We start from the raw sequence: 24,841 nt of genomic DNA, 5'->3' as shown, positions 1-24,841 counted from the left end.
GTATAGCACAGGAAATTATAGCCCATACTTACAGTTTTTGATGTGTCAACATTAGTTCAAAAAAAGCTCTTAGGAAAAACAAAAGGAACAAACAAAAGCAACTTGAGAGAATTTCAACTTGCTTTAAATGAAGATTTATTGTCATATGGAATGCTGATAATATTGAAATATCTTAAAGGTACAAACATGAATTTCAGAAATACAAATTGAACCAAAAGAAATAGGTCAATTAGGTAACTTTTCTTTTGAAAATATGCTAAAAATCTATCTGATTTGTAGCCCATGAATGTTAAGAACACTTGATTCTTTAGGTGCTTTAGGTCATATTTGGAATAAACATTTCTGTTAATGTTATACAGCCTTAAAACATGCACCATCCTTAGCTATACTGGGGTGTGTATGCACACATGTTAAATACACTGAGCTTCCCCTTCACGAAGTTCATAAGCAGGTGAGGAGGGCATTTGTGAAGAACTGGATTGAATTTAAAGTGCTAAGGTGGGATAATTTTTGTGTATGTGGGCAGACAAATTCAAGTCAGTGAAGGATTACTTACAAAGAACTGACCCAAGTTTTAGCAGTCCGTTGAGAGTGAAGAGTGCAAAGCACAGGGCCAAGTGTATGTATAGATTAATTCAGCCCAAGCACCTGTGGTTCATCACATTCTATGCATGAAGAAAATTAGGTGATCCAAAATGAACACTGTATTCTTTGAAGGACTAACATTTCTTAGGCAAGGATAATTATTTTAATCAAAAGGTAATTGGCCTTGTATAGAAATTCTACCTCTTTTTTTCCTGCATCTTCCATATCTTTGTTTTCATTTGGTGGTAAATTTATAAATTATTTTATCCTCTTTTGATTTCTTCTCATTACATTATTTCTGGCTTCCCCCAGTGGCTCAGTGGGAAATAATCCCCCTGTGATGCAGGAGATGCAGATCTGATCCCTGGGTTGGGAAGATCCCCTGGAGCAGGAAATGGCACCCACTCAAGTATTCTTGCCTGGGAAATCCCATGGATAGAGCAGCCTGGAGGGTACAGACCATGGGGTCGAAAAAAGAGTCGCATACAATTTAGCAAGTAAACAACAACACAGTCTTTCAAATGCTTTTCTTTCTATTAGTTCTGCTCTTTCTTGATACAGTCACCCCTCAGTTTCTTTGGGGATTGCTTCCAGGAGTCCACACAGGATATTCCCTCCAGGATATCAAAATAGGTGTATGCTCAAGTCCCTAACATAAAATGGGTAGTTCCATGAATACACTCCTTCCTCTATATCCATGGGTTTCACATCCATGGATAAGGATGGTGAAATGTATTATTTTTCCTTCCTTTTCTCCTTCCACATTCCCTGCCAGAATATTTTTTATTAAAATTAATGGTTTTCAGAAAAGATATGTGTAAAGAGCTAACGGGAGGTTAAGAATAATATCAGATTGATGTCTTAGATGATGTTTTGTTTTATAAGTAATAGTGAAAATTCATACCATAATGCAAATAAATCTGGCAGCATTTCTTTCATCATATTTCAAAAAGATGCTCATACCATAGAAGATGTATGCCCCCATATACAACATAAGCTATCTAGCATGTGTGAAATACCTGTTTGGTGCAAGGAATACAGTATGAAGAACTTCTTTGTGGCTCACAAGGTAAAGAATCTGCCTGTAGTGTGGGAGACCTGGATCTGATCCCTGGGTTTGGAAGATCCCTCGGAGAAGGAAATGGCAATCCACTCCAGTATTCTTGCTTGGATAATTCCATGAACAGAGGAGCCTGGCAGGCTACAGTCTATGGGGTCTCTCAAGGAGTTGGACACAACTGAGCAACTTATATATATATATATATATATATATATATATATGCAGTATGAGGTTGTTATTGTCCTTGGACTTGAGACACTATTCACCTTACAATGACCAGAGATACATATTTAACAGCCACCACTTGTTTACCAATCTTGCATATCAGAGTTGGTGATGGACAGGGAGGCCTGGTGTGCTGCGATTCATGGGGTCGCGGAGAGTCGGACACAACTGAGCGACTGAACTGAACTGAACTGAACTTGCATATCAAGTGGGGAAATCCATCCATCAAATGCAACAAGTTTTTCTTAACTAGTTCAAAGCACAGGCCTTTCCTTAAATGACTATGTTGAAATATAAATTCCACTTATCTCCAGTGGCCTCCCCTCAAGTGAATTTAACCTAAAACTCTGTCTACTTATTAGAATAATTATCCTACTTACAGTCTATTTTTTGAGTAAAATGAGATTCTATCAGAAGTATCTCATTGGATACAAAGTGCAAAACTTTTATGAAGCATTTTCTCTTACACTTAGTACAGCCTTACAAACATTAAAGCTCATACCCTCTTTTTCTCAGCAATAGTAAAGAGATACGATTTTAATTGCCTTCAAGAGACATCATAAGAAGCAAAAGGGGGAAAGTATTATTACCTTTGTTTGTGCTCTGAGTTCTTAAGTATCCACTGTATGCTTTCTCTTTGGGTCTGTTTCTGGTGGTATAACCCTTGTTAATAGGAATTAGATCAGATTATGATTGTGTTGTGGTTATCTTAATTTTGATGTTTTCTTCATCAAACAATACATATTTATATTAATTATCTCATATCAGTGTGAATAAAGAAAACCCAGAGCTATTTAGCATTTACTTAACTACTAGCTTTTTTTTGTCTTAGGAACTACTGTATATTTCACTGTAATAACAGTGAGTTATGTTTAGCAGCATTGCCTTCTTTTATTAAAGGTGCATTAATTTAATGTTAGAAACAACCAGCTTTAAAGATGTGATTGGCCTTCAATTCTTTTTAGATTCCTCTTCGAGATGCACTTACCACAAAAATGTGTTCTGTGGGAATTTGGCAACCTAGCTGATGATAGGATAGATCATTTTTAGTTTACAGGAGAAAGCAAATGCTTCACTATTATGTTGTTATTATTTATTATGTCAAAAAGAAAATGTATTTTTAGCTAGCTATGTGCATATGAGTCCAAATATCGTTTGATAAAACTAGTCAAGTGGGAAAGCTTCCACTTCTTTGTGATGACGCATCAAATATGCCCTTATCACTAAAGACATTAAGGTGAAATGGTGATACTTTGTTTTTCCAAGCACCCTTAAAACTAACAGGAAAATCTAAATTACTGTATATTTATTTTTCAGGAGCCAATGAGAAAGAAATAGCCCTAATGAATGGTTTGACTGTTAATTTACATCTTCTACTGGTAAGCTTCCTTTCCCACCAGTGTTTAGAATACACTCATTTACAGAATCTGATTTTTTCTATCTTTAATTCATGAGGATTTGGAGTTTTACTTACTTAAAAATAAATTGTGAGATTATTTTCAATTATTCCAGGAAATGCTGGGCCCTGCTAGAATGGCTTCTTCATAATCATGGGAGAGTTGTCTCTTTACAAACAGCTTTAGAATACTGAGCTCTTATCTTAGAACATAAGGAATAAGAGTCACAGTTGATAAAAAGCTAAATTGCGGCAAGCACACAAAATAACGATGTAAAAATGGTAGCAAGCAGTGATCTTTTCAGAAAGACAGTTTTCCAATATGCTGAGTTTTAGGGGGTTCGACTATGGAATATTATATTTCTGTACATTGATTTTAGGGGGTAGATTTAAAAAGACCCTGTTACTGGGAGAGATTGAGGGCATGAGAAGAAGGGGGCAGTGGAGAATGAGATGGTTAGACAGCATCACCGACTCAATGGACATGAAATGGCTCAATCTCCAGGAGACAGTGAAGGACAGAGAGTCTTGGCCTGCTGCAGTCCAAGATATCACAAAGAGTCAGACATGACTTACTGACTGAACAACAATAACAAACATTGAGTCACTCTGCTTAGGTATTTCTTACATTTTAAGAATTTGGTAATATGTATACCTTAAAATATATATTCTTGGTTTGAAATATGGTGCCTAGAGTAACTAATGTCATGAAAATTTTGTATTTCATTTTTAAGTGAGATTTTGAAAACATGTCTATAGGACAAAGATGGACTATTAAGATACTGATGTTTTATTTTTATAATATACAGACATGATTATTAAACATGGCTGAAGGAAAGTGCTTATGGAGTATGTTAAGTATGAAGGTAAACTGCATGACTTTCAGTTTAGACAACTCTGGTTTGGCTCCCAGCTAGATTACTTAAATACCTATTTGATTTTGGACAAGGGTATTGGCATTTCTGGGTTTCCCAGGTGGGTCAGTGATAAAGAATCACCTGCAGTGCAAGGGATATAAGTTTGATCCCTGAGTCAAGAATATCCCCTGGACAAGGAAATGGCAACCCACTCCAATATACTTGCCTGGGAAATCCCATGGACAGAGGAAACTGGTGGGCTACAGTTGCAGAAGAGTCAGACACAACTTAGCAACTAAACAACAATTGGCATTTCTAATTTTAATTTTTTCCTTTGTAAAAAATGAGGATGATAATATCTACCTCATACATATAAAACATGATAATGTGTGAAAATTGTTTTAGCACCCCGGCCAATGGTCAACATCCAATTAACAATAGCAATCATCCTTATTGTTATTATTGTCTGTCAGTATTCTCCAAGAACTGCACGGAGAAATGACAAGGCTCCACTGAACACATGAGCTACTTATCCCTGGTGAATCTAGAAATCCCAAATGTTTCATTAGGGCAAAGGAATTTTCAGTTGGATTTAAAATTAGATTTCATACAATCATAAAACTTTAGAAAGATTATGTACTAGAAACCAAATCTACAGCTATGAATAAGACATACATATAGGCTTCCCAGGTGGCAGTAGATAGACTATGATATTTCAGTATCAGAGCAATTGCCATTAAGTGCATTGAGATTTTCAATTTTCAATTAATTTTCAATTAGCATTTAAGTGAAGTTTGAGAATTCATTTTTATCTGATTCACATTTTTCTCTCAAATTTGCTTTCCTACTGATAAACATAGTGAGCAAATATCTTGTTTTTAGAATTCATTGGAAACAACACTAATTGGAAAAATGTACCTTTGATAGGCATCTAACTGTGTAGTTAATTAATTCCTTTAAAATGCTGGAGATTATAAAATTAAAGTGTGGTATAAAAATGAACAAATGTCTATGTTGTACATTAATGCTTTTCTCAATAAATCCATTTCATTGCAGTTATCATTTTTCAAGCCTACACCCAAACGGTATAAAATTCTCCTAGAAGCCAAAGCCTTCCCTTCAGATCATGTAAGGATTCTTCAAATGATATTTATATTCTTTCTACTCTTCCTAAAGGAGCATGTCATTTGCCTGACCTGAATGTTTATTCACTAGTCTTTTCTAAGTATCCTTATAATAAAAAGATCTGTCAAATGCTTTTGATTTATGCATTTTTATAGATTGTAGCTTTATTTCTTTTGTTCAAGTAAAACATGTGTTAAGGGAAGAAAGAATTGAGTAGGAACATTGATTTATTAGTCTTTTTAAAGACACTGAACAAACCACTGGTCTAAATCAAGTGCAGTTATAAATGTTTTATTAATTCTTGTTGCTGTTTGGTTTTATGAAATTAAATCAATACACACCCCAGTACTTAACCCTTTAGTTACCTAAAGTAGGAATATAAACATTTATCTGTCCATTTGCTTTCATAACACACTAGCATAATTATTGGTAGTTTTTAATTTAAAAAATGCATTGAAGACTTTAAGAATTTTTTGTGGTTCAAGGAAAAAAACCATGCTACTTTTTTTGCAATTTCAGTTGATAAGAAATTTGACTGTTACAGACACCAACACAGATAAAAGCATATTTCAGTTTTAGTATTAGAGAAACTTAATTTCCATCTTTATATTATCACTATTTAAGTATTCTAGCCTATGTCTTATAATTTCAAGGCATTTAATCATTCAAATTAATAGCCATGATCTTACTAAAAAGGATCAAGAATATTTATCTTGAAAAAATTCAGGGTCCCTAAAATTTCTGGTTCCCATTTTCATCTGGGGCTCTCAATGAAGGGAACTTTTTTTATCCTTTTCTTACACTAGCTTACTCTTTTTAAGGCAAGCCATTTCTGTATCCTGTATTGAAGCCTAGCAAGTCTTCACTGCTCACTTTGGTTATTTTCTAAACTCTGTTTTGACTCAAATTAGATTAATTAAATATCTTACTCAAAAAATGTCATATTTCTAAAGAATAAATGACCCTTCGTTTCTATCCCTATAATATTTCTGTTCAGATTGCTGCATGTAAATAATGTTAAATTTTTCTCTGATACATTCTGTTTAGTCACTTTTAACCTTGACCTTGAATCTAAAATGATAATATGCTTTTATTGTTATTTTATTATCTTTTTTTGAGATATTTTAATGTACTTCTGTGAACTGGACTTGATTTAATAAATCATCTTTCTTTTCCAGTATGCTGTTGAGTCACAGCTTCAACTTCATGGACTTAACATTGAGAAAAGTATGCGGATTATAAAGCCAAGAGAGGTATATAAGAAAGAGAAATAAATATTCATCATGCTTCTATTTAGTATTGATTTTTTCTTCATTTTCTTCAAAAGTTTATTATCTTCATTACTTTAATGGCACTTTCAAGAAAGTATAAAAGACCTATACTCTGTTACTATTAGGTCATTTTGCTTAAAATAGAAACTTAACTCAGAAGTGTATTTATTTTAATTTTTTCAAGGGCTTGTCATATTATAAGCAAACTATTTTCCTATCAATACCACTAGAGTCTGCCATATTCTTCAGTGGGATGGGAGGAGATAGCAACTTGCATATATCATTTTCAAATTTAAATGCCATTGCCTGTGGGTGCCATTAAAATCACATTAAAAATCAGTTATATTTGTTGAAGTTGAATGATGCCTATCTTTTTGCCCCTCTTAATCTAAGTACCAAATGTTTGCCTCTGAGTTTAGTCTGGGGTATTGAAAGGGACTTAGTGTAGCAGAAGGAAATTAGGTTTACAATCTCGTTATTACTCCCCAGGGAAATCCCCATGACTTTGTGTTACTTACTTTATCTCTGAGATTTCTTTATATTTAAACAGATTACAAAGGAAACAGTTGGGCTTGACCATATGTTTAAGATCTAAAATACTATGCCCTTTATATTAATAAAGCTGTAAGGCTAAGTTGTACAGGCTTTGATATCTAAACCCTGCAGCTTGTGTGACTTGGCACCAACAGATTCACACAGGATAAATTTTAGGTTTCATGTATGTATGACACTCCCAAGTCAATGTTTGCACAATTATTTCTTTCAACCCAAAACCAATTTGAGAAATTAAAGATCTACTCTATTCACTTCTTTTTGGCAACATGTTATTAATGGAACAGAAAGTTCTCACAGCTTTGGAATGATATGTTTCATATATTATATATAAATTGCTTATTTCTAGTAAAAATGACTATAGCCATCACAAGTTTTTTTTTTTTTTTAAAGTAATAAGTGTTGTGGAGCTGTATGACTTAATCATATATTTGGGACTACTCTTTAGCATTACTAGATTGAAGCAGGTCAACATGAAACAGAACCATATCTTATCATTGAAAATAAATTTCTCATTTTCTTAGTACTGATTCTTTAAAGGAATAAAGCATTAGTATATAGAGCACTTTCCTTACTTTTTTAAACAATTATAATGGACAAAATGTATTAGCTTCCTCTACAGGAAAAAAAAAAAAAAGAGGTTGGGGTTGTCATGTTACTAATTTTACCTTAAATTTTTTTCTTAGAATTACTATTTTTTAATTTAAAATTTATTTTTAACCGGAGGATAATTGCCTACAATATTGTGTTGGTGTCTGCTATACAACAATTTGAATCAGTCGTATATCCCCCTCCTTCTTGAACCTCCCTTTCACCTCTCCCCCATCCCACCTCTGTAGGTTATCACAGAGCACCAGGTTGAACTTCCTGTGCTATACACCAACCTTCTCCTAGCTATCTGTTTTACATATGGCAATGGATATGTTTCAGGGCTATTCACTCAACTCCTCTCCTTCCCCCACCGTGTCCACAAGTTTGTTCTCTATGTCTTTATCTCTATCCTGCCCTTCAAGTAGATTGACCAGTACAATTTACCACTCTTATTTTTATAGATTATCATTTTTTCAAACAAGTCTCAGACTACTAGCAGAAATTAGCATATTATTACATATGTGATACATATGATATATGCCTAATGTGGGACACAGTAATTGGCAAATAGTAAGAGTTACCAAAATTAAAAACAATTGAAGAAAAATCCATTAATACTGACCATGTCAGATTGAGCAGTGTAGAAAATTCATGAAGACTTCATAAATAGATGAGAATTATTAGGCTACAAATTTATAATTTGTATCTGGCAGAGTCCTTTCACTCAAGTTGTTTATAAGACCAAATTAAATCATTCACAGTATTCACAAACTAACTGATCACTGAATTGTGGGAGAAAAGTAACCTTGATAATATTGAATTTCATTGATAGTTTCTTTGTGTTTGGATCTTTACCTTCAGATTGGTATGGAATAGATATTACTCTTAAATTAATAGAAAATATTAGGTTAAGTTTCACTCAGATGATGTATATGTGTCTTTTATCTGGAAAAAATTAATGATTTTAGATTGATAAGTAAAATACTAATTTGCAAGAAATCAGTTTTGACATTTAATATTTTATGGATATCCTATTTTTCTGGTATTTTATTGGATGGGAATAAAAATGAAATAATTTATAAGTATCTAAATAGTAAAGATTAATTGAAAAACTGAAGAATAAAATCAGGTAATAGAGTTTTGCAAAAACTTATACTTTATAAAATACTTTTTACTATTGTATTATCATTTCTTAATAACAAAAAGCATGTTCAAATGTTCTTGCCAGATTTTTGAAGACTCTTAACTTGAAAAAAATACCTTTGCTTTTTCTTATGATAAGAAAGATCCCCAAGTGATTTTTGGATTGGGAAATATAAACGGAAAAGTTGTCATTGTGGATATTATGTAATTTATGCCTACCACGACTTTAGGGGGAAGACACATTGAGATTAGAGGATATCCTTGAAGTAATTGAGAATGAAGGTGACTCTATTGCAGTGATCCTTTTCAGTGGTCTGCATTTTTATACCGGACAGCTCTTTAATATACCTGCCATCACAAAAGCAGGACAAGCAAAGGTATGTGCACCATTTCTTCCTCCCCACTTTGTCCAGAACATCTATATACACACACACGCGCACACACACACACACACACACACACACACACACACACACGTGTATATATGATATGTGAAAGTGTCAGTCACTCAGTTGTGTCTGACTCTTTGCAACCCCATGGATTGTAGCCTGCCAGGCTCCTCTGTCCATGGATTTCTCCAGGCAAGAATACTGGAGTGGCCATTCCCCTCTCCAGATCTTCCCTTCCCAGGGATCAAACCCAGGTCTCCCATGTTGCAGACAGACTCTTTACTGTCTGAGCCACCAGGGAAGCCCCATATGATACATATATATATATTTGCCTAAAGTAAAATATTTATGTTTTAAAATATATTTAATATATATGTATTTAATACATATATTTTAAAATTTAAAGTTTATTAAATACACTTTAAAATATGAATATTTAGCTTTAGGCATCTCTGTTTAAACCTCTTTTGTTACTTCTGTGGTCATACCTCCTTATTAGCATCTGCTCTCTCAATGTCTACCTCTAATCAGCAGGATGGGTGAGATTCCTTAAGTGTTGTCATTGGTACAGAACTGCTCAGTCAGCAGAAGTAGCCAATACTTAGGATAGTAACTATATATTAGGACTATTAGAAACTCAACTCTGGTGCTGAGTTGAGTTTCTATAACTCATTCTAAATATCAGATCAGATCAGATCAGTCACTCAGTCATGTCCAACTCTTTGCGACCCCATAAATCACAACATGCCAAGCCTCCCTGTCCATCACCAACTCCCAGAGTTCACTGAGATTCACATCCATCAAGTCAGTGATGCCATCCAGCCATCTCATCCTCTGTTGTCCCCTTCTCCTCTTGCCCCCAATCCCTCCCAGCATCAGAGTCTTTTCCAATGAATCAACTCTTCGCATGAGGTGGCCAAAGTACTGGAGTTTCTGCTTTAGCATCATTCTTTCTAAAGAAATCCCAGGGCTGATCTCCTTCAGAATGGACTGGTTGGATCTCCTTGCAGTCCAAGGGACTCTCAAGAGTCTTCTCCAACACCACAGTTCAAAAGCATCAATTCTTCAGCGCTCAGCCTTCTTCACAGTCCAACTCTCACATCCATACATGACCACAGGAAAAACCATAGCCTTGACTAGACGAAACTTTGTTGGCAAACTAATGTCTCTGCTTTTGGATATGCTATCTAGGTTGGTCCTAACTTTCCTTCCAAGGAGTAAGCGTCTTTTAATTTCATGGCTGCAGTCACCATCTGCAGTGATTTTGGAGCCCAGAAAAATAAAGTCTGATACTGTTTCCCCATCTATTTCCCATGAAGTGATGGGACCAGATGCCATGATCTTCGTTTTCTGAATGTTGAGCTTTAAGGTAAATCTTTCACTCTCCACTTTCACTTTCATCAAGAGGCTTTTTAGTTCCTCTTCACTTTCTGCCATAAGGGTGGTGACATCTGCATATCTGAGGTTACTGATATTTCTCCCGGCAATCTTGATTCCAGCTTGTGTTTCTTCCAGTCCAGTGTTTCTCATGATGTACTCTGCATATAAGTTAAATAAACAGGGTGACAATATACAGCCTTGACGAACTCCTTTTCCTATTTGGAACCAGTCTGTTGTTCCATGTCAAGTTCTAACTGTTGCTTCCTGACCTGCATATAGGTTTCTCAAGAGGCAGGTCAGGTGGTCTGATATTCCCATCTCTTTCAGAATTTTCCATAGTTTATTGTGATCCACACAGTCAAAGGCTTTGGCATAGTCAATAAAGCAGAAATAGATGCTTTTCTGGAACTCTCTTGCTTTTTCCATGATCCAGCGGATGTTGGCAATTTGATCTCTGGTTCCTCTGCCTTTTCTAAAACCAGCTTGAACATTTGGAAGTTCACAGTTCGCATATTGCTGAAGCCTGGCTTGGAGAATTTTGAACATTACTAGCGTGTGAGATGAGTGCAATTGTGCGGTAGTTTGAGCATTCTTTGGCATTGCCTTTCTTTGGGATTGGAATGAAACTGAGCTTTTCCAGTCCTGTGGCCACTGCTGAGTTTTCCAAATTTGCTGGCATATTGAGTGCAGCACTTTCACAGCATCATCTCTCAGGATTTGGAATAGCTCAACTGGAATTGAGCCATTCCAGTTATTCCATTCTAAATATAACTATATTCTAAATATAGTTATAACTCTAATTCATTCTAAATATAATCATATAACTCATTCTAAATATAATCTATGCTCATTAACCCTATGTACCTGAAGGGGAGATGAAGAATAAAAGTTTATCATAGATGTGATTTTACCCAGTTTACTTTAAGGAAGCCATTATACTGCCTATAATGAGTAATTTTCTTTAAATACTACTGAATAATATTTACACAGTATACTATTATGAAACAGTAACTCTTTATATGTGTCTTGTGAAAAAGTGTTTTAGTATGTTTGCTTGAAAAAAATAAGAGGGAAAACACTTAACAGTTACAATTTGTATTTAAAATCTTTAAGTGTTCTATTTGATTTAGCAATCAAGCCATATATTTAAAAAGCCATATATATTAACAATCAAATTATATTCTTAACATTAGTAAGTTATGGGATTAATACATAAGTGAGATCTAGTTAATATATTCAGCTATTGAAGCTAATGAATGGAACTAATGAAAAGAAATTTAGCACCATTACCAGTGGTCTCTAGGAATTTCCAACCACAACTTCCAAATGATTTGATAAATATGAAAGTGGTGCATTACAAAAGATATAATGATGATGTCTTCTTAATTTAGATATTAAAGCTTAAGCACCAAAATAAACATAGTTCAATAAAATACCATATTTTAAAATGTTATGTAAGTAATTAGAAGTCTCTGATCGCCTTACTATACATGCATGTCTCATTAACTTTCATAGAAATGAGGCAGGAAGGTAGATAAGAAAGATGGTGGGTTTTGGAATCACTCAGTCTGAGGTTCTAATCTTGGCTAGGTCAGTTAATTTTATATGAACTTGGGCAAGTTACTTGACTCTTCTGCGTCTTTGTTTTCAAAAGCGTTAGTTGGAATAACAGAACCCACTTGATGAATGCGGTGCTGATTATGAAGATTATGAAATTATCTATTAGATTGCACATATTCTGCTATTAAATAGTGGTTACTTCCCACTTTCCACTGTCCTCAACAAACATGAAGTTAAGAAAGTGGCTTAAATATACATTTTCTTTCATTTCTCATTAAAAAGCAAAATAAACTTGTTTACTACATATTATATGTAACTCCCATTCAACTACTTTGATGCTGAAACCATTCTTTCAGTATTTTGCAGGCTTTCTTTCACTTACAAAATGTGGTAACTGCCTACTAGGTAAGACTCTCATTGAGTTTTCAGTCATAGAAAGCAAGGTAGGAATGAGTAGTTCCATATAAATGCAACTGTACAGAAATGATGGATACTATGGGAATGAAATGGTGATCTAGCTGACTTCAATTTATCCATTATCAAAATTATTCTAACAGATATTTATACTCTTGCTAGACAATTCCCTTCATTCTCAATGAAGATTTAGAAAAAGTATTTAAAATGTAGATTTACATAGCTCTCTTGGGTGGTCTATGAAGATAAAGCTGAAGAGAGAGAAAGAAAATTAAAGGTGTCAATCAAGAAAGAGTTGGGAAATCTGAGGTGGAAAAATGCCATTAAAGAGTCACTATTATGAATGTCTAAGTGAGATTAAGAAAAAAAAAGAAAAGTTTCCATAAATATGGTTGGAACAAAAACTGATTAATAAAAGCCAACATTAGTAGATTTTCAAGTAGAAACTTCAAATGAAAGAGAAGAGGGAGATAGAATTTTTGAAAAATATATTAAAGAAATACATATATACCAAAAAGATCACAAATTATAAGTGGGTAGATGAGTTATTCTGAACTCTTACAACCATCACCTAGATCAAGAAATTTCTAGAACATTTATAAAACTCAGAATCCTCCATGTATATAAATATATACATATTAGTTTTGTCCATCTTTGAACTTCATATGAATGGATTAACATACACTGTTTTATGTCTTTTTATTTGCTCACAAATGTATTTGTGAAGTTCATCCATTTTTGTTCAAACAGTTTTGAGTGTTTTCCTTTTCATTTCAGTATATTATTGTATTATATGAAATAGATCATTTAATTTTTTTTATTCTAATCATTTGAGGGCCATTACAATAAATTTTATTCTAACCTTATAAATCTATATCCTTATACATTTCTTTGGGTATGCATTCACACCCATTTCTGTTAATTCAGTTCAGTTCAGTTCAGTCACTCATTCGTGTCCAACTCTTTGCAACCCCATGAATTGCAGCAAGCCAGGCCTCCTTGTCCATCATCAACTCCCGGAGTTCACCCAAACTCACGTCCATAGAGTCGGTGATGCCATCCAGCCATCTCATCCTCTGTCATCCCCTTCTCTTCCTGCCCCCAATCCCTCCCAGCATCAGGATCTTTTCCAATGAGTCAATTCTTCGCATGAGGTGGCCAAAGTATTGGAGTTTCAGCTTTAGCATCATTCCTTCCAAAAACACCCAGGACTGATCTCCTTCAGAATGGACTGGTTGGATCTCCTTGCAGTCCAAGGGACTCTCAAGAGTCTTCTCCAACACCACAGTTCAAAAGCATCAATTCTTCCATGCTCAGCTTTCTTCACAGTCTAACTCTCACATCCATACACTACCACTGGAAAAACCATAGCCTTGACTAGACGGACCTTTGTTGGCAAAGTAATGTCTCTGCTTTTCAATATGCTATCTAGGTTACTCATAACTTTCCTTCCAAGGAGTAAGCGTCTTTTAATTTCATGGCTGCAGTCACCATCTGCAGTGATTTTGGAGCCCACAAAAATAAAGTCTGACACTGTTTCCACTGTTTCCCCATCTATTTCCCATGAAGTGATGGGACCAGATGCCATGATCTTCGTTTTCTGAATGTTGAGCTTTAAGGCAAATCTTTCACTCTCCTCTTACACTTTCATCAAGAGGCTTTTTAGTTCCTCTTCACTTTCTGCCATAAGGCTGGTGTCATCTGCATATCTGAGGTTATTGGTATTTCTCCCGGCAACCTTGATTCCAGCTTGTGTTTCTTCCAGCCCAGCGTTTCTCATGATGTACTCTGCATATAAGTTAAATAAACAGGGTGACAATATGCAGCCTTGATGTACTCCTTTTCCTATTTGGAACCAGTCTGTTGTTCCATGTCCAGTTCTAACTGTTGCTTCCTGACCTGCATATAGGTTTCTCAAGGGGCAGGTCAGGTGGTCTGGTATTCCCATCTCTTTCAGAATTTTCCATAGTTTATTGTGATCCACACAGTCAAAGGCTTTGGCATAGTCAATAAAGCAGAAATAGATGCTTTTCTGGAACTCTCTTGCTTTTTCCATGATCCAGCGGATGTTGGCAATTTGATCTCTGGTTCCTCTGCCTTTTCTAAAACCAGCTTGAACATTTGGAAGTTCACAGTTCACATATTGCTGAAGCCTGGCTTGGAGAATTTTGAGCATTACTTTACTAGCATGTGAGACGAGTGCAATGTGCGGTAGTTTGAGCATTCTTTGGCATTGCCTTTCTTTGGGATTGGAATGAAAACTGACCTTTTCCAGTCCTGTGGCTCTGCTGAGTTACATGCTTAGATTTGGCATTTTTAGAATATAATGTAGGTATATGTTAAATCCAGATCAACAATGACAACTTTCCAAAGGTTTATATCAATTGGTCATATACTTTCACCATGAATTTCTGTAACTCTACATTTTCACCAATAGCAAATCTGATTAGTTTGTAATGATAATGCATTGCAGTTTTAATATGAACTTCTCTAATTATTGGTGAAGTTGCAGATATTTCAAATGTGTACTTGCTAAGTTTATTTTTTTCTGTTATGAAGTGCTTGTTCAAGTGTCTTGTCCAATTTTTCAATTGGTTATCTCTTTGTTATAAATAGTATAGAAACTGATTCTGATGTAAGGAGAAGATAAATGATTTCTAGTGATCATCTAAAAGGAAAACTAATAAATTAATCAAACAACAACTGGTAGTGTAGTATGGCCTGTATTCACATAATGAATTTAGAGAATGCTGAGGCTTTACTTAACTGAGGAGAAGACCTGGGATCATGACAAATGTGTGAGGCCAATGAAAACTAAGCATAAGATCAGGTTAGAGAGCCATATTATAAGGGAAGGCCAGCATGTGAAAAGAGACATCATATTCATATTTTGTCTCTGAAGCTATCTACTTAATTTTGTATTATTGGCCAACCTACTATCTTGGAGTGCTGCCATATATATATATATATTCATATTCTATTACTTGTTTGTACTAATAATTTCTTCTCATCTACACTCACTGGGTGTTCCCTATTTTCCTCTGAATTACTGTCCCTAGAGATTTTGACTATTGGCACCAGTCAACTTTCACTACCAAGTAAAAGCTACAGGCTACTCCTACCCTTGAAAATTATTTATGACCACCTAACTATTACACTCAGAACTTCTATATGCACCTTGAGATCAGTATGCTCCAGAGTTGTCTCCCTCCAAAATACCACTACTGTTTCACACTACTATCCTTATAGTCCTTTATAGACTCAACCCTGACAGTTTCCTGTTCTTTACCTTTTCAACCAATCACTTCTTAATTCTTTCCTCTCAGGGTTAGTCTTTCCTTTAATATTCCTTAATCAATTATGAAGGTTTTCAGCTGCAAAAAAAAAAGTCCCAGAAGAAAAAATAGCTGAAAATTAGAAATTTATTTTTCTCACAACAGAAGACTTGAGGCAGGAGTTTGCTAGGATGCAATTATGAAGGTTTTCAGCTGCAAGAAAAAAAAGTCCCAGAGGAAAAAATAGCTGAAAATTAGAAATTTATTTTTCTCACAACAGAAGACTTGAGGCAGGAGTTTGCTAGGATGCACTAAGCAGTTCAGTAACGTTAGTGTGACATCTCCAGGGCTTTCTGATATGTCCTTCAGATTTCTTATGTCATAGTCGCTAGGAGAGTTGTCCCAAATCCAGATATCACAGTTCGCATAAACAAAGAAGAGAGGAGAAAGAGCACTACAGTTTTATCCATGCTTTTCATCCAAAGTGCAAAGTCTTTCCCAAAAAACCTAGCAGTTTCCAGTTTCTGATTCAATGCTTTTTGAAGCAGTAGCTTTGAGGAAGCATGAGTAAAGGACTTTTTAGCTTTTATGGACCTAAACCAAAGAGAGGCTAAAAACAGAGCTGGGAAGGTGTTTGGGCTAACAAACCCACAGTACTTCTTGCATCTTCCAATTATACCCCCATGAAACATCATTACTTCTATTCTTCTAGCCCTCTGTAATTTTTCCTTCTTTCCTTCTTTTTTTCATATTTGTTTTATGCCCCATTTCACAAAGCATTTGAAACCAATTCATGGGCAATTTAACAGACAACATAATGAAATGTAAAGAGAGAGAAATAAAAAGAAAATCTAGATCATCTGGTGGAATGAATAATAATTCTCACAAATAATAATTTCTCAACCTGGACTATGATAAGAAACAGGTAATTAGAAATTATTGTCAATGGAAACTCTTGGTAGAGAAGATAGACTAAGTCTTGGTAACAAGTAGATAGAGCCAAAAATGCCTTCACTGTGATAAATATTTATTAGTTGCTCATCCAGCAATCAAGGATCAAGTTACCAGGGGTTCAGGGTTGTATCCTATGGCTTTCATATCCTAGAACTTCTGTTAATATTCAGCCAAAGGAATGGGATTTATTTCCACTTGTATTCCATTGATTAATGCTTGGTCATTGTTGGGAAATGAAGTATATCTGTGTGCTCAAGAAGAACAGCTATTAGCTTTGCCACCTGTAATTCAGGTATTTTTGCTTGCTGATGGAGTATTATACTATAATTCTGAAAGTAGTGAAGCATTTGCATTAATGAAATATTTATATAGTAGAGACAGAGCTGACTTGGCCTTGAACTCATGCCTTTCTATTAGTTTCTAGCATAGTTTAAGTGGCTTAATTCATTTACCAATCAATGTGAGTTCATTTCTCTGCTTAGTAAATGGGGAAGGTAACAGTGCCCATGTATTTGCTCTAAGCAGAAACAAGGTACTATTCCTGAAACAGTGCATTGCAAGTAATAAGTAAACATTATCACCATATATAAAAAAATCACAGTGTAATATCCAACCTACAAAAAAAACAACAAAGAAATAATGCATCCTTAGAAAGTGAAATATTCAGAACTTTACTCTACTTGGACACTTCTACACTAGATTATGAAAGAAAACAAGAAGCAACGTGGTTAGGATTCAACAGACTAGACCGAAATTTTTTTTTAATTATGTAATGAACTAACAACAATTTTAATAATCTTATCCCTAAAAAAACTCATTGCCAAATGCTTGTATTCCACTTTCCCTCTCCAATGCCATACAAAATGTCCTTCAGCACTCTGGAACTCAAGGTGCCTGGCAGATAGTGGTTCCAAATAAATATTTTTTGACTGAATGAATGATTAATTATCTTATTTGTCATATATTTTACACTATTTTACTGTATATGGATGCTGGAATGTTAGTTTCTTTTAGCCTAAAGAAAATTGAAATGCAAATAACAGCCAAAAAGAAGACTAAATTTTGCAACCCTGTGTTTTGTTTTATTAGCTTCTCCTTTGTTGCGTGGTACTCTCTAGTGGGTGTGAGTATGAACATCTCTCTTAGACCCAACTATAAGCTGCCTAAATAATTAATAAATAATAATTGCAATTATAACCACAAAATTTAAATACAGAATGAATTAATTCTGGATTCAGAATAATATATGACAAAAGCAGAAATATGAATAAAGACCTCATTATAATAAAGAAAGACATATTTTAGTTTTAACATCATTTAATAAAAACTGAGGTATCTAAATAACACTCATATATAAATGGTCACTTCATTGATGCATCCACTTATCCTCAGGGAAGGTTTAAATTATTGTTAAAAATTTTGAGACTTTTTAGGAGATAAATAATTGATCAAAGCTCAAAATTCAACAGGAAACTTGGCTGGGATGCTTCTAATACTGAAGACTAGGAGTTAACTCTCATGGACTATTATAGAAGAATAATATCAATAATACTTGCATGAGATCAAGATTTGAGCAGTGAATCAGTTAGGAAAAATCAGTACCAGATACTTTTATATACAACTATAACATAAACTGGCATGTTGTAGGAAATGTTTATATATAATGAATAAACCCTTTCCGAAAAGATTTAATATTCAGATGCTCAACATTAAGTAATCTTTACTAGAAATTGTAGTACACACAGCCATTATTTTATTAAAGTCACTGCCAGTTCACCAAACAGGATCTTGTCCTTAGTGCATAAAAAGAATCTTGTCTCTATATTCTCTGTAATAGAGCAATACACATTTGAATCTTTTATCCATTATTTCTATCAGCAAATATTTGAAGAGTAAATTATAATAATAGAATTCTAAATAAGAACTCCTAATTTAGCCTGGAGTGTTAGACTGACCTTCTTAGACAAGATGAGACCTCAGCAAATCCTAAAATTATGAGTAGGAATTAACTAGGTAAAAACCCCTCCAGGAGGCAGATAATATGGTGGAGCCATTCTACATATTAAAAAAAAAAAAGAATTGCAAGGAAGCAAATACTTCAGTATAATTTGATTGTAAAAAATGCTGTATGATTTGATAGAAAAGGTATGATAAAAAATGAGTCTATAAAGCAGACAGAGGCTGGGTAAATAAGGGCCCACTAAGCTATATTATATGTCTTGAACTTCTCTTAAAGACATAGGGAACCACTGAAAGCTTTTAGACAATGAAACAAACTGGGTTTTGTTTTAATTTTAAAAAGATATGCCCTACTTACAGGAATGGGTAGGGAGAAGATGAATAGAGTCATCTTCAGTCTCTATGCAAAAAGTTTAAAACTCTCTGTCATGATACAGTTCAAAAGATAGGGGTACCAGAGGACAGATCCATTTCTTACCAAATGAAATATTTTCTGATCTCTTCATAGATCACTCTTATTTAAACATTTTATCTTAGTGATATTAAAGACAAAATTTGTATAAGCATCAGAAATGAAGGATCTGTACTAAACTCTGATTTCACCTAGATTTCAATCTATCCACAGAATACAAGGATTAAAAATAATAATAATAATAACACACACACACACATACATACAGTCAGAGACAGAGAGAGAGAGAGAGAGAAGGGAAAAATGACCTAAATTTTAGATGGACCATCTCATTAACTAAGCATACTTTACTTCGGGAATAGCAAAGGATTATTCTGTTTAGAAATACAAAATACACGCTCTGTAGTTTATCCAAGTAGGAGCCTGGAGTCAATGTTTGTGAGGATCAATGCCCAAGAATCTAAAAATTTTGAGCTGTCCCTAAGAAGTTTTCATCAGATGTTTTATCTAATTTAAGCTTTTCATTAAAGGGACCATGTGAGGAAGATTGATTAATTCTCAATAGAAGAGAAATTTGCACTCAAGATGTTTTAGGATTACAGATCTGAGAAAAGCAAGACTCCAAATTGTCAATCAGGATTGTTGCTTTGGCAACCACTCTCATCAAAGCCATGGTGGATAATTATTTCTTCTGATCTAGCCCCATCCAAACCCAGAATTCCCCAAATGAAAGTGTATACTTAGGGTTTCTTTTAGATGATATACATTTTACAAAATACTTAAGTTGCCTTAGACTAAGGCTGTGTTCAGTCATGTCCAACTCTTGTGACCCCATAGACTGTAGCCTGCCAGGCTCCTCTGTCCTTGGGATTCTCCAGGCAAAAATACTGGAGTGGTTTAAGATCTATGTTTTTTAGCCACTTGATAAACAAAGGAAGGGTGATTTAAGTCTTTGTTAAGCTGAAAAATGAAAGTGTTTCAACATGAAATGTACACATACATTTTAATTTAATCACTAACCACCATAAGAATGGAAAGAAAAATGTGTGTTTGATGGCAATCAATGTAGGTGGAATTTCAAAAGATCTTTAAGCAGGAAAAAAAAATCCCCAATAAAATGTGAGATTTCTCTTAATGTCCTTCTTCATGTTATCCTTATTTAACCAGGTAAATTATGTATGCAAACAGAATCAAAAACTGAGCTGAGAAGGCAATGTTCATTTTCTTAGGAAATTATCTTAAGTAAGGTGGTGAGCAAAGCGGATAACCATAGCATTGTCTATAAAAACTAGATTTAAGGGAAGAAATTAAAGAATGATGTATTTAAGAATTATCCCATAAACTTCTTTGCAATATTATCAAGTTCAGTATGTAGTAAACTTAATAATACAAGCAAATTTGGTTGAGAAAATGAGCATTCAGGTTGACATAGTAATCACTAGAAAACCATATTAGGGAAGAGTGTACTTTCATTTCTAATCAAAATGGTGCTTTATTCGATATAGAGCACCATTGCCACATGATGGATAAATTAAATAGCTGCTTTAAAACCAATGTATAACAGGATAGGTAGATAAAACAGATATGTAAAGGTTAAAGGTTTCCACCTACCTGACAAGTAACTGCCCATTATTGGGAGGTTGTGATTAGGTCCTGGTGTCTCCTATTTGATCCCTTGCCTCATTTTCCCCACATGATGCCCATCACTCTTCTATCATTTGTGGAATGTAGTTCAGACCATTTCAGACTTTTTATAATTATGCATATACTTAATTTAATATTGTATTTCCTCTGCTGTCCTTCACAGACTTATATTTACGCTAAACCAAATGTTTCACGTGTTTTCTGTACAGATGTCACACTGTTGCCATGCCTGTCTTAGTTTTCCTTCGTCTTTGGACTTCCACATATGAAGATTCTATGCCTCTATCCCAGCTCAACCACTGTCCGCTTCACAGGTTATGACTGGTCCTAGAGAATTGCTGACCCTCTTTGTATATGCAAATGTGGTACATTAAAAATTTTAATTACATGCCAATAATGACAGATCAAAAGATTTCATATAAAAACTCCTAGTTTTAAATACCTTCTGAAAAGTGACATGTTTGGCAACATTAGACCATCATTAACGTAGGATAACAAGTGGTAAGACTGAGTCATAGCTCTGCCCACTAGATGGAACTTTAGTTCTTCAACACAACTCCCATTTCTACCTACTGACCTCAGCACTGAAGCAGAGTGACAGCTGGCATATATATATTTCTACTTACATTACAGCATTCTTACCAAACTGAGTAAAGGGGAGTATTTCTTATAGGCTCAACTCACAATATTTCTTGACTAACTCCTGTGGAACCATGAGGGGGCGATCCTTGATCTTTGTCATAAAATTTTTCTCATTCCTCTGTGTCAGGCTAAATCTATCTTCCTGTTGTATTTCCACAGCATGATAGAAAATGTATTATTGGTCCCATTTTGCACTATCTTGTAATTATTTATATGCATATCTATAAAATTTAGGAAGCTTTGGTAAGTAGAATGTTCACTGACTGATTGAGGGTAGGCCTTACAAACTTCACAGGCTCATACTTTTCATATATAATAATTAATGCTTTCATATACATAACTCAGTGCTTTTCATATACATAATTATTTATCATTAAATGGGTACCTGTTTGGTCAGTGAATGGATAAATGTGTATATCAGTAAGGATGGATTAGGCTGTTTTATGGATCACATATTGCATAAAAAGCATAACTATGCTCCCATTTAATTAGAATCAGAAAATTCTGAAGAATTACTTATAATGGTTAATTACTTTAAAAAATCAAAATACTTGTTGTAAAATTTGAGTTCTTTTTCAAATTCCATTTCTACTCTTTGACATACTTAGGGCATGCAGACAACTCCATTAAATTATTAAACATTAAATGAACTAAATTAAGCTTGAAAAATTACCTTGAGCTATTTTTCCCATCTTGGGTATCCGAAATAAATCAAACAAACTATATTTTGTGTGAGAACCTTGCCAGCTGGAGAAAGACTCTAGAAGAGAACAGTATTACTCAATTTGTTTTATTTTTCTTCTTTGGTTTTGCACTTACTTCTGACAATAAATAGAGGAGACAATAGCTGTTTTTTCTGGTAAAAGAAATAGCTGAAATTTACTCTTGAAAGCACACTCTGTTAGGTAGTAAGACATTTTTACCTGCAAATTACACAACACTTTAGAGTCTGAAGGGTTTTTCTCTTTTCCTCCCTCTCGAATTCTTTACTTTTCCTGCCCAAGTAGCTGTTAGCTTTTAGCTCTGTCTCAGACCTTCTTAACTGACACCGCCCCTCCCCCCCAACTTAAATTTCATTAGCAAAATGCTCCCAATATTCCTACTTTCTATTTCTCATCTCTGGATTTGTCAGTCTCATCAATCTTTACTTTTAAAAAAGTCAGGCTAAAAGGATGAATCTAGTTTCTTCAAGAGTGCCTTGTACAAAGGTAATAATACTAGGTGCTGCTGATGGCTTTCTTTGCTTCCGGTACTTGTGATGTAGTATTTACAATATTCCCAGCTATGCTAACAGGGAGCTTTTCCCATGATTGATTGAGGGAAACGGAGTCTGAGAGAAGTTAAGCACTTGTTCAAGCTGACTTAGCCATCTGGGAAACTGGAGTCTGGCTCCATACCTCTCTTTCCACTATATTTTCTCCTTTTACAGCTGCAAACTTAATGTGTAATGACAAAGCAGTCTCAACATTTGGAAAGTCTGAGAAAATATTTATAGCCCTCTTTCTTGGTTATTTTTCCTAGGGAAACTGAGGCCCCTGTCTTCAGGGTTGCATGATCATCTCTTCAGTTTAGAGAATGTTAAACCGCAGTTTTTACTTTGCCCTAGATGTCAAGGATGCGGAGAAGGAGATGACACCCCACTCCAGTACTCTTGCCTGGGAAATCCCATGGACGGAGGAGCCTGGTAGGCTGCAGTCCATGGGGTCGTGAAGAGTCGGACACGACTGAACGACTTCACTTTCACTTTTCACTTTCATGCATTGGAGAAGGAAATGGCAACCCACTCCAGTGTTCTTGCCTGGAGAATCCCAGGGACGGGGGAGCCTGGTGGGCTGCCGTCTACAGGGTCGCACAGAGTCCAACACGACTGAAGCGACTTAGCAGCATCAGCAGCAGCAGATGTCAAGGATAAGAATCAGAATTACTGCTGAATAAGATTCTGTCAGTGCCAGCATTCAACAGTACCCCAACTCAGAACTTCAAACACACTCCTTCCAACTGCTCTCTTTAAGAGATGCCCCGAGACACTGATGGGTCTCCTTCTGATGGGTCTCAGGTAGTTTCACTGGTAATAGCTCTCACCAATGACAGTGTCATTGCCATTCCTGGTAGCAGCTCTTTGGGGCTTTTAGATGTGTTTGCACAAGCCCTCTCTCTAATTAAATGAGCTTACCAACTTACACATGATTGGGAAGCTAATCTACATGACACTGGGGAGAATTTCAACGAAAAGTCCACTGAACCCTTTAATGGTAGCTGAGTTACAGAGTACTCTCTAGAAATTTCATTCTGTCACAGGTATATTGACCCCTCACTAAATATCAGATTCCAGGATTTGAAAGAGACAGACAGACAGATGGATAGAGAGAATAGATTAAGAAAAACTCCACTGTCTCTGCCTTTAAAGAGTCATATGCGGCATAGAGGCACATAAAAAGGAAATTGTTCTAGACTGTGTTAGTACTTGTCAAAGGTAAAAACAAATCTGTGAAAATGTCTTAGAATATCAATCTAGTGTAATACCACAAAAAGTAGAGTTGTGCATGTTCCAGTTCATCTTAATGATTGGGTCAAAACCACACACTGCAAATTGACTCAAGAATAAGTCAGATAGCGTGGGAGATGTAGTCTCACTCAAGTTCAGAAACTATCATTTTCCTCCAGGCATCTATTCAGAGAACTAGAGTGCATAGCTATTAAGACAGAGCTATTTTTCCAGACTCCAGTTGCCAGTGTTCCCCACAGGCTACCTGGTCAGCTATGTAAACTCTATAGCTAAAACAGTTCTGGAATTTAAACAGAGTACCTTGAGATACATATTAATTAAAAAAAAAAAAAATAGAGGCTGTCTTTCCTGTGACATAAATAGAGCCTGGAAAGGTGTCTAAAAATGCACCAGGTTGGCCATCTTCAGTGAGCGGAGTGGAGGTCTACTCATCTTCAGTGAGTGGAGTTCTACCACCCCATTCAGGACTCTGGGGTTTCCAAGCAAAGATGAGCTCCTTAGGACGTGCCCATGTCCATTCTCTTCTTCCCAATATTCCACATCCTGTCACTTCACTGTTACTTTTCCAACAGAACACATTCTTCATAAACATATTTTCTTTTAGTTAACTACAGCTGTAAGCTACTATACTTTCTGAAAATATGAAAGTATGGCTTGACGTAAGAAGGCAACAAAATCCTAATACCATTTTACTCTAATTTGTACAGATTGACACATACATATTTCAGAATGCATTCCATTTTTACTCCTTGGTTAATCCATAAATCCAAACCAGAGTCTTTAAGTCATCAAGTGAAAGCATTCATTCTGATTTTGATTTCAAGTTAAAGGTACTCATTTTAATTTAATGAACTCCTTGATATCTGTGCCAGCCTTTGTCATGACTCTTTTGATTCAAAAG

General features: G+C 35.1%; 1 protein-coding gene across 2 annotated transcripts in view; it reads left to right on the top strand.

The window, feature by feature from the left end:
• Nucleotides 1-24,841, top strand: part of KYNU (kynureninase) — a 121,409-nt gene that overhangs the window by 45,214 nt on the left and 51,354 nt on the right. For both annotated transcript variants that reach the window (XM_027561643.1, XM_027561635.1), the window contains 4 exons: nucleotides 3,188-3,249; nucleotides 5,180-5,251; nucleotides 6,427-6,501; nucleotides 9,036-9,182. In XM_027561643.1, the coding sequence (XP_027417444.1) occupies nucleotides 3,188-3,249; nucleotides 5,180-5,251; nucleotides 6,427-6,501; nucleotides 9,036-9,182 (356 nt within the window). The remainder of the gene's footprint in view (nucleotides 1-3,187; nucleotides 3,250-5,179; nucleotides 5,252-6,426; nucleotides 6,502-9,035; nucleotides 9,183-24,841) is intronic.

The sequence above is a fragment of the Bos indicus x Bos taurus genome, chromosome 2 (genome assembly GCF_003369695.1).
Source record: "Bos indicus x Bos taurus breed Angus x Brahman F1 hybrid chromosome 2, Bos_hybrid_MaternalHap_v2.0, whole genome shotgun sequence".
Taxonomy (NCBI): domain Eukaryota; kingdom Metazoa; phylum Chordata; class Mammalia; order Artiodactyla; family Bovidae; genus Bos; species Bos indicus x Bos taurus.
Note: the sequence above shows the minus strand (reverse complement) of the source record. Positions and strands in the feature narration are given on the sequence as shown.